This window comes from Carassius carassius, chromosome 47 (genome assembly GCF_963082965.1).
Source record: "Carassius carassius chromosome 47, fCarCar2.1, whole genome shotgun sequence".
NCBI classification, from domain to species: Eukaryota; Metazoa; Chordata; class Actinopteri; order Cypriniformes; family Cyprinidae; genus Carassius; species Carassius carassius.
In genome coordinates, this window is record NC_081801.1 from 26,576,668 (window position 1) to 26,588,064 (window position 11,397).

Here is an 11,397-nt window from a genome sequence, read left to right on the forward strand (position 1 = left end):
GTAGTCCCCACAGAAGCCTTGGCCAACAAGCTGTTCGGAGCGCCTGAACCGTCAGCTATCGCCCGCTCTCTTCCAACTACAGTGCCTGACTCGCCCAGCTACCGCACGCCCCGCACGCCTCGCACCCCGCGGCTCAAGGACCCCACGCAGACGCCGCGCTTCTACCCCGTGGTGAAGGAGGGACGACCGCTGGATGCCAAAGTACGTATCCGCTCTTACAGGCTGGAAGCATGCACACGCATGTCATTTACTGACCGGTGGACGATCTCTTCTTTCAGACTCCGCGCAAGAGAAAGACGCGCCACAGCTCCAATCCACCCATGGAGTGTCACGTGGGCTGGGTGATGGACTCCAGAGAGCACCGCTCACGCACCGCCTCCGTCAGGTCAGCAAACACCCCAGTGGGCGGTGTCATATTACAACATCTACTACAGTATTTTAAAATCAAAACTTTTTCTAATCTAGATCTGAATCTCAAAATGTCCATATTTGGTGGTTATTTTGAGATGGGAATAATATTGTGAGAAAAATGTATACATTTGTGATAGGAAAATGTGTTTAAAAAATTCAAAGGAGATTTAGTGTTACCCGGTGGTTGTTTTTGGTATGGCGCTTAGCCTCAGTTTTTGTGATATCAACTTCAAATGTGGAACATAGCTCAGTTTGACATATGGCTTTGAGTTTCTAACAAAATTTGATTCCAAAGTAACTTTTAATATTTATTTTATATATAAAAAAATTACAGTGCATTTCCCTTACATTAAATTTAAACTTGTGTAACTTCTACACTTTACTTTTCAGCAAAATTTAGCAATGCTGATTTGCAAAGTCCTTTTTAAAAAGAGAGCCACCTTAGGTCTCCATTCCAAAGTATTCATGTATTTCAACCATGTAAGTTCAGATTTATAAGCATGTCCATTCTACAGCAAAATCTGTAAGGCTGTCAGTAGATTTTGGAGTTAAAACAAATGCATTAATAATTAATAAATTTACATTTTACATTTAATCATTTAGCAGACGCTTTTATCCGAAGCGACTTACAGATGAGGACAGTGGAAGCAATCAAAAAGAGCAATGATATATAAGTGCTATAACAAGTCTCAGTTAGGTTAACACAGTACACGTAGCATGGGATTTTAAATAATATAATAAAAAGAAAACAGATAGAATTGGAAAACAATAGAGCAAGCTAGTGTTAGAGGTCTTTGCTTTTTTTAATCGTATAATAAATGAAAATAAAACCGATAGAATACAAAAAGATTAGAAAGCTAGTTTTTTTTAATTTATTTTTTAAGAAAACTAGTAGCAAATATTAGAGTGCAAGTGTTTTTTAAGGATAGAATTAGAATAGTGAGTGCTAAAGTTAGAGGGTCAAATAAAGATGGAAGAGATGTGTTTTAAGCTGATTCTTGAAGATGGCTAAGGACTCAGCTGCTCGGATTGAGGTGGGCAGGTCATTCCACCAGGAGGAACATTTAATTTAAAAGTCCCTAAAAGTGACTTTGTGCTTCTTTGGGATGAACAATCAAGCGACGTTCACTTGCAGAACACAAGCTTCTAGAGGCACATAAGTCTGAAGTAACAAATTTAGGTAAATGGGTGCAGAGCCAGTGGAAGTTTTGTAGGCAAACATCAATGCCTTGAATTTTATGCGAGCAGCTATTGGTAGCCAGTGCAAATTGATAAACAGAGATGTGACATGTATTCTTTTTGGCTCATTAAAAATGTATCTTGCAGCCGTGTTCTGGATTAATTTTAAAGGTTTGATAGAATTGGCTGGAAGACCTGCCAAGAGGGCATTGCAATAGTCCAGCCTGGACAGAACAAGAGCTTGAACAAGGAGTTGTGCAGCATGTTCCGAAAGAAAGAGCTTGATCTTCTTGATGTTGAATAAAGCAAATCTGCAGGATCGGACAGTTTTAGCAATGTGGTCTGAGAAAGTCAGCTGATCATCAATCATAACTGCAAGGCTTCTAGCTGTTTTTGAAGGAGTTATGGTTGATGTGCCTAACTTGATGATGAAATTGTAAAGAAACGATGGGTTTGCTGGAACCACAAGCAGTTCTGTCTTGGCAAGGTTGAGTTGAAGGTGATGGTCCATCATCCAGGAAGAAATGTCTGTTAGACAAGCTGAGATGCGAGCAGCTACCGTCGAATCATCAGGATGGAATGAGAGGTAGAGTTGAGTGTCATCAGCATAGCAGTGGTATGAAAAGCCATGTTTCTGAATGACAGAACCTAATGATGCCATGTAGACAGAGAAGAGAAGTGGTCCAAGAACTGAGCCCTGAGGCACCCCAGTAGATAGATGTTGTGACTTGGACACCTCACCTCTCCAAGATACTTTAACCTCTTAGGCTGCACCCCGACGCCCTCGTCCTCAAAGCGTCTCAACTCACACGTGTCAGTGTTTATGAATAGATTAAATGAAACAGGACAAATTTAATCTTGACAAACTATGTATCATTATAAAGATTTAAGCCTCAAGCATCGACAACAGATCGCTGTTTTTCAATGGAAAGCTTATAAAGACATGTCTTATAAAGACATTTGTATTTGCTACATTTGTGTAAGCAGTACACATAAAAACATGAACATAAGAAACGCTGTACATACCAGATCTGTCGTAATAACGAGTCATAAACACATCCACAGCTGTAAATCCCAGTTTAGTTAGAAAGGTAAGGGTCCACTGAACGACGTCTCATGAAGCATGTTTAGTCCAACGAAGCAATAACGTTATAATATGGATCATAATTCCTTTATTTACATTTCATTTCTTCAGCGACAGAACTGTTTGTGTCCGTTATGGAATAACTCACGGTCGGAAACTGCATCTTGGTAGTAAATAAACGGCATGGTTTTGCAGCGTACAGTGTCACAAACAGAATGAGACGATCCACCGGAAAAAGAATGAATGAAAGATAGGTGAAAGATAGTATATTTGAATTTTGGCGCTCCCTCGTGACACGTTCTGACGCACCTGTCAGCTGATGGAGGCGGAACTTATAGCAATCGCCTTTTTCTTTGTTTCTTTTATTTTTCAACAGTTTTTATATATGTGAGAGTGTGTTTTATGTTGAATGTGGATGTATCTGCATGATTACCATCTGTTTGAGTGCAAATCAGCCCAAATCAGCTCGCTATTACTGAATGGTCACGGCTATCAAAGTGAACGTGTCTATGTGAATAGAGAGAGTGGATTATTTACTTTGGCACATTTGTGTTATTACCATCTGTATAAGTGGCCATCAGCACATCAGCACTTATTTGCATCGTAATTCATTGTTAATGCTGCATTTCTAGCAATCTCATGATTTTCTGTAATTGGCAAACAAAGTTAAATCTTTTTAATCTTCAGCTGAGAGTCCCATAATGGGGGGTGCTGGCTAACAGGTTAAAGGACCTATCTGATAGGTAAGACTCAAACCATTGAAGTGTGGTTCCTGAGATTCCCATTGCCAGTAGGGTTGACGGGAGGATCTGGTGGTTAGGCCTGTCGTGATAGTCGATAAATCAATTAATCACAGGATTAAAAAAATTAGCAATATTTTTTTTCAACTTTTATGTAAATAATGTAGCATGTCACGATGCGATGTGGGGTTAGTCTGGAGTAGAGATCGATCGATATGGGATTTTCTATAGCCGATGTTTAGAGGTCAGGGTCAGCCGATGGCCGATATGTGCTGCCGAGTTTTAGGGCCGATATCTTGAAGTTTTCCACTTCATTTGCATGCAAAAATGAAACACTAATAATAAGTGGATGCACAACATTTCTAAACTTATCAGCATTTATTGAGCACTGACTTGAACCATCTCTCGAATCTTAATTTTGTGCACTGCACGGTATTAAAATAAAAAATGTATCCAAAGTTAACCAAACAAAATCAATAAACTGACCAAGTATTAAATATATAAAACAGGTAATATATATATATATATATATGTATGTCAATCATTTGCATTAAAGTTTTAGAGCATTTATCAAGTAGAATTTTTCAAGTTTGTTGGAACATAAATGTAAACTTAAATATACATTTAAATAAATACAATTTTAGAAATAAAAATAAATTAAACTGAAAAATATAAAAAAATAAATATCTAAAAAATAAATAACAGTAGTGCTGCAAACACACTAGCAACCAGCAACATTTGTGTTTGGTATAAATGACACAGAACATCTAAAGTGCATTCTAATTTCAAACTTGCATCGCAGTCTGTTCATTATTAAAATAAAGTACAGTCAACCAAACATTTAAAAGGTTACACTGGTCAGTTTAAATGGACCGTATACCGGTCCACTCTGCTGTTATGCCAAGGAGGTTTTTGCTCATGTGTAGAGGATGATCTTTCCGTCTAGTTTACATTAAATAAAAAAAATATTATAGTTTAACATTCAGATGTCCACCCTCCACCCTTCATCCACCCTTCTGTCATGAGCGCTACAGAGGAGGTTCGGAATAGTTCATCCACAACTGTTTTCTTCTCCTGTTCATAAAGATCTGGCACAATATTTTCACTCTAACCTCTTTCCTTCATCATTATATCTGACAGGGAATCCAAAATGCTCGGGGCATTCAAGCTCCTCCGTTCCTCCGCTCGCCATGACCACTGAGTGTGGACTGAACATGCGCAACTTTTTTTTTTTTATAAATCAATCCGCGGGTCACGTGTGTGCCGAACCGAAGATATTGATCAATGATGATCTGTTGCACCACTACTATAGTGTGTCATTTGACAACATTGCAGTTGCGTTTTAAAATACATCAACGAGCACCACGAAACCATTTAAAGAGGCGCATTCAGCGGTCTTCCTTGACGGGAAACAGTCAACAAAGTAAAATGATCTCCAACGTATGGCGCGCTCTCTTCATTTTATCAAATGATCATAATCACATCTATTAATTTTATAGTCCTGCTACTAGCATTTTATTCAGACTAAAATCCCTTTAATTCGGGTGAGAAAGCTTTTTTTCCAAGTGGCTTTTGCACATAACAATAATACTGCTGCAGACGCAGTTTGCAGCATTAAGGTAATTAATTGATCATTAATTTAAACGACGATCGATCATGGAAATTATCGAATATTGACATCCCTAAATACAAATGAGTTGGATGGAAACCTGGTTATTGTCTGCATCAAATCATGCTTCCGAACAAATGTGATTCACGGTTCTGGGCAGCTCCAGGACAGCTGTCTCTCCGAGCGCGGTGCTGTCTGTGAGATGGGCGGTGTAACGTCAGAGACAGTTTACTTTGGTAACGTCACGCTGCAGTGTTTGTTAGAGCTGACAACTTCTCCACCCCATTTACAGAGTGAAATTCTCTGACTACCTTTATCTCCCAGGACTGTTGTTGAATCTTCCAAAACTTTTGGCTTGGGGTGCTTCACATGCTGCTGCAGCAGCACTTTTCACCGCACCAATAACACGGGGCTGCCCGCCGACGTGCCTGACTTTAAATCGGCGCTACTAAACACGGATATCGGCCGATGCCGATATATTAAAAAATGACAAATATCGGCCCGATATATCGGTCGACCTCTAGTCTGGAGCGCAGCCTGTGGACAGCCCACAGCAGAAAACCTCTCTCCGATGGCACAGATGTCCCGGGAATAAAGAAATAACGTCTCGCTAGAGTGACCAGCTTTGGGAAGCGCCTTTCATTTGCTTGCGGATGTTTGTGTCTCAAGTAATATTACATTGTACTTGCACTACTGCTTTATTTTAATACTGCGTAGCATATTTTGCATATTTTTTTATTCTGTCAAAATGGGCCTACTTTTTGTTCGCTTCATTTGGCTTGCTCAGCTGAATATGTTTGTAGGTGTGTGGTTGCTTGTGTCAACACGCCCAGTGAGTTAACACACACACACACACACACATGCCCGCGCGTGCCATTTTCTCCTCCTTTCTAAAGCGCTCGGGCAGTTGCAGTCCTGAAGCGTCTGTCGTTGCTAAGCATCCATCAGCTGTGATAAGCTGATTGAGTTGGTTCTTTTCACATGAGCTAGTGCACATGCGTCATTCTGCAAAGGTGTACCTTTGTTATTATGCCATTTATCATTATATTAGTTGAAACTGGTCTTAGAACGACAATATTATTGTTTATTGCAATAATTTCTTGGTCAATTTATCGTCCAGCAAAATTTGTTATCGTGACAGGCCTACTGGTGGTTAACCGTGTCAAAAACAGTAGACCGATCAAGCAGGATAAGGACTGAAGATTTGGATTACGCTCTTGCCAGTCTTAGAGCTTCAACAACTGAGAGCAAGGCAGTCTCAGTTGAATGTCCACTTCTGAAGCCAGATTGGTTGCTGTCAAGGAGGTTGTTGTGTGTGAGAAATGTAGAGACTTGGTTGAACACAGCTCGTTCAAGTGTTTTTGCAATGAAAGGAAGAAGGGAAACTGGTCTGTAGTTCTCTAAAAGAGATGGGTTGAGGTTGGGGTTTTTTAAGTAGTGGAGTTATACGTGCCTGTCTAAATGATGAGGGGAAAACACCAGTGTGGAGGGATGTGTTGATGATGTGAGTGAGTGCAGGTACAACTGCAGGAGAAATGGCTTGAAGGAGATGAGATGGAATAGGATCAAGCGGGCAAGTAGTAGGTTGATTAGAAAGGATGAGTTTTGAGACTTCTGCCTCAGAGAGTGAAGAGAAGGATGTAAATGAGTGTAAGTTTGCTGGTGATATGAGCTCGACTGATTATGGTGTGGGAAATTGTGCACTGATGTTTTTAATTTTATTAACAAAAAAAGCTATTATAACTGAGCTTTTTTCCCCCCCTTCAGGTGTTGATCACTGAATTCTGTCGTTTCTCTGCAGCTCGAATGCGAGTCCGTCTGAAGGCACTGCAGCGATGGGAAATTACGGCTGCACTCCTCATTCTCTCCCCAAGTTCCAGCATCCATCGCATGAGCTACTGAAGGAGAACGGATTCACGCAGCACGTTTATCACAAGTACCGGCGGCGCTGCCTGAACGGTGAGTTTGACGTCCGCTCTCCTCGGCTCGCCTGTCACCTCAGACGCCTCGCGCTCACTTCTCTGCTGTCCCCACAGAGCGCAAGCGGCTGGGCATCGGTCAGTCTCAGGAGATGAACACACTCTTCCGCTTCTGGTCCTTCTTCCTGCGAGATCACTTCAACAGAAAGATGTACGAGGAATTCAGACAGCTGGTGGTGGAGGACGGGAAGGAAGGCTACAGGTGTGAAAATAATCAGCATTTTTCTTTCAGTTTTTAAAAGCCTCGGTTTTTACTTTAGAGTAACGTAATGGAATGGGGGTAATGTGATTTTAATTGAAAATGGGTTTTGAGAGAGATCTGGGCCAGATTACCTGTTATTTTTAGATCGACCTCAAGGTCGTGTGGCAGTTTAATTCCCATCGAAATCAACACTTCTGTTTACAAGGAGCCATTGTAATGAAACTAAATTTGATCACAACTTGGTCATTCTAGAGCAGTGGTTCTCATCCTGCGGCCCGTCACGAATTCAAATGTGTCCCACCATTAAAAATGTACTAAACAAATATAAGCTATAATGTTTTTATGTAAAAAAAGACAGTGAACCTATGTTTGATCAATTGAGCCTTCTCAAATCATCACGACTTGCCTAAAATAAAATCTATAGATATAAAACAGTTCAAGCATATAACAAACGTTAAACCTAGATAAATATGCGCTATATCTAATAGTTTGTGCAGAGAGTGAACGCAAAAGCACGCTTTGCAGGATGTAGAGGCGCCAGCGCTCTTTTTAATAATTTAGTTGGTTACAGACTTGCTAAATACGTACGTAATGTCTCTTTTCGCAGGTGCTTTAATAGCTTGAAGTGCTTGAGCCCCAGTAATTGCTGCCTTACAATCAAAAACTTGAATTATTTTTATTTTTATATGTTCTAAATACTTCCTACCACCGTTTTTGACAGTCATGGTCTGCATGCATGGCATTTTAAGTGTGATCTTTTGTTTCTTAATAATAACGGCGCTGTGTGCTGTTCCTCAGGTACGGTCTGGAGTGTCTCTTCAGGTTCTACAGCTATGGACTCGAGAGGAAGTTCAGACCGGACATATTTAAAGACTTTCAAGAGGAGACCATTAAAGACTATGAAGCAGGTCTGTCTGAGTCTGCCAGCAGATGCACCTGGAATAAACCACGTCTAGTTATTGGAGCTCTTCTGTAATTCTCCTTCATTTGCCCTGACAGGCCAGCTGTATGGACTCGAGAAGTTCTGGGCCTTTCTGAAATACTCCAAAACAAAGAACATGGAGATTGACCCCAAGCTGCAGGAGCATTTAAGGAAGTTCAAGCGTCTGGAGGACTTCAGGGTGGATGTGAGTGCAAGTGATTCTCATGCAGGATTGAGGTCAACATTAAACTGTTGTAATCATGCGCTGAGCCAACTGCAGTGCTGTTTCACTCGAAAGCACAGCTCAGTCCTGATGTTAATGGTGTTTCTTGTCTTGTGTTATTAATGCTGCATTATTTCTGCCTTCTAGCCCCCCATGGAGGACGGAGGGCGTAAGAGACACCCCTCCAGCGGAGATGGCCGTCGCCGTCATCCTTCCCAGCAGTCTAGCCGAGCCCAGACACAGGGCGCCTCAGGCTCCGCCCCCCTTGCTGGAGCTCCTCCCACCAGAGATGATGCCAAACCCCCGAGCCAGCGAGCAGCTGCGCAGGACGCCAAGCTGCCCAAATGAGCGTCTGACCCGTCCACCGGCGCTCCGCTGGGGGTCAGACCGACCGCACAAGCATGACACAATGGCTCACGATCGTCCAATCAAGGCTCTTCCACCACCGCCTCGTTCACAGCATCTTTGCGTCACAAACGGACAGCAGAGGGCATGAGAAATTCTTCCATTCTTTGTTTTATTAAAGACTGAAGTTTTATTCCTCTTGTATCTTTGGGGGTACAAAAAGGCTTTTGTTGAATCTTTCTGCTTTATATCCTCAGTTTTATTTGGCTGAACGACGCGTGATTCCACCCTGACCTTTATCTCTTTTTCTCGTAGAGTGTAAGGATTGTGTTGAAGGGTAAGATTGCTCTTGACTAGAGTAGGTACTCAGAAAATCATGTGATCTGCAGTTGTTTGAGCGAGATGATTTCATGTTGCCTGTGTTTCTCGAGCTCGCACCGTAAGCTTGGGCTTCACTGTGACACTAACGCTCGTCAGATCCTCTCGTCTTCTTCCACGTGTCACAGTCTGTTACAGAAGACGTCGACTCTTTTAGCCTCAGCCACCTGCGGTCAGTTGTGTTGACCTGGACCAGTCATTCCTCAGCTCATCGTCCTGCGAGGACGGGACGCGGGGAACATGGGAGACGCTCTCTCCTGTCCCTCGTTCACCGGCACATTCTCACATCTAGTGCGAATGGGAATCATTACCAGAGTGTTAATCCTATAGTGTACATATGAATTCAAGAAATGAAGAGACATTACACCACCTGGCTGTACGTGTCATTTATTGTTCATAGAGATATATTTGCCTTGCGTGTTCATCTTTTTATGCTCACCCGAATGCGTTTGAGTTTCTGCGCTCGAGCTCGGCCTTACTTTGGGTATCTTTTAGTATCACTTCTTGATTTTCTTCATGCAAACAGCAGGACGGTCTGACTAAAGGGAAACTGACCTCAGGGTATCAACTGGAATCATGTGAAGACACACAAACCTTCTGAGGATCATGATGATGATTGTAAGTGATGCATCTGAAAACTTTGCCGATCATAAGCAATATTGCAGTCGCTGACCTGATTTATGGACTTTGGCTGCCGTATGAACATCTACATGTTTGCTCCAATGTTTTGGTTTCAATCCATCTCTCTGGTAATATTCGGATTTAAATTTTATTTTGTATTAACTTGCGACACATTTAGCAGTTCCCTTCTCCTGCTTTCCCTCGGTAGGCTTCTTCATTCAGAGTAGCTGTGATCAAATCTCGATGAGGAAAATCTTGTGATCACTGATGTAATTAAAAACATTTTATTCAACTAAACGCTGTGGAGAAGTCTCTCGTCCGTATGAATCCGATTCAAGTCGGGGGGGCAGACAAATCATTCATGGAGATGTATAAATAACTTTTGTTACCCTGATGCATATAAATGTATATTCGGCTTATTGAGAGAAGAAAATTGGGAATTGTGAAATACTTGAAATCTTGTATCGTAACACTTCATCTGGATTATAGGTAGATGTGATTGCTATTAGTGGGAATTGTAACTTGGTAGTATTTTTTCTTTAATAATGGAAAAAAAAATTAAAAGGTCAAAAACCTTAAAGCAGCTGTTTAAATTTTTGTTGAGCTACCTGCAGATTTCCAACTAAACGGTTCATCTCTAGCATCTGTCTGAGCAGAGGATTGATTATCTGATCAGCTGATGTACACGAGTGTCTCCTCAGTAGGGATAAACCATGTTGCGATTAATTGCTGATGCTTCTATTATGGTATATGGTATTATCACATTATTGAAATGTAGTAAAAAAAAAATTGGTCATAATACAGTATAACAGGTTTGATAACTTTATTGCTTTATTGTAGTTATTTTTGTTATAAGAATACAGAAAAATATATAGCTAAAAGTTTTACACCGATTAAAGTGCAAAAGAACTATAAAGACCAAATTAGTTACATTTGCTACAGAAGTTATTCATCTTTGTTAAAAACTATTGGTTCATGTTAGCTCATTAAATAACACCGTTGCAACTTTAGATTTTAACAATGTGTTATATATTGGAATACCTAAGATAAATGAATGTTCAGATGTTTTTTTCATGGGCAGTAACTAATGAATTAACTAATGAAGCCCTAATGTAAACTGAACGAACAATAAAGAATAAGCACGTTCAAACAATATCTAGGGCATGTTAGTACAGATAAAAAAAAAAAAATGAAAACGAATAGCCTGTTAAGCCTAAATACTTAAGTATTTGGCTGTGATGAACATCATAGCAAATCCACAAATCTGAATGGCTATTTAAAAATGTTTTAAAAAGTATTCCAGCTGCTTTATTTATGGGGTTTCCAGGGAAAGGACATTTTCTGCAGTTTAGCGCCATCTGCTGTCAGAGAGTGAATGTGCTTTCATTCATAGCATCTCTCAGGTGTTCCTCATGTGCTTCTCATGCGTGCTAGTTTACATCAGAGCGCACAGAGTCTTTCAAGCAGCATACAGCGGTGTTGTGCATTTTGACCAGTTGATGAGGAAAATATTCTTAAAATGCATCTCAAATTCTTAATTTGTTTTATAGAATTATTCACGGTATTTAGAAGTGCCCACTATAACACTATTGTGCATATTCATTACCGTGATATATCGCATTCCCAAACACCAGCACATATCTACTCCTCCGTGAGGAGGGATTTGAACTCTGCACACCTGACCAACTTTCTCCATCTCACTGT

General features: G+C 40.7%; 1 protein-coding gene across 2 annotated transcripts in view; it reads left to right on the forward strand.

The window, feature by feature from the left end:
• LOC132130435 (la-related protein 1-like) overlaps window positions 1-9,990 on the forward strand; it is a 28,976-nt gene extending 18,986 nt beyond the window's left edge. For both annotated transcript variants that reach the window (XM_059542144.1, XM_059542143.1), the window contains exons 13-19: window positions 5-201; window positions 279-385; window positions 6,825-6,982; window positions 7,060-7,204; window positions 8,003-8,112; window positions 8,204-8,331; window positions 8,497-9,990. In XM_059542144.1, coding sequence (XP_059398127.1) covers window positions 5-201; window positions 279-385; window positions 6,825-6,982; window positions 7,060-7,204; window positions 8,003-8,112; window positions 8,204-8,331; window positions 8,497-8,697 — 1,046 coding nt within the window. In that variant the 3' untranslated portion in view covers window positions 8,698-9,990. The remainder of the gene's footprint in view (window positions 1-4; window positions 202-278; window positions 386-6,824; window positions 6,983-7,059; window positions 7,205-8,002; window positions 8,113-8,203; window positions 8,332-8,496) is intronic.
• Window positions 9,991-11,397: the final 1,407 nt, after the last annotated feature.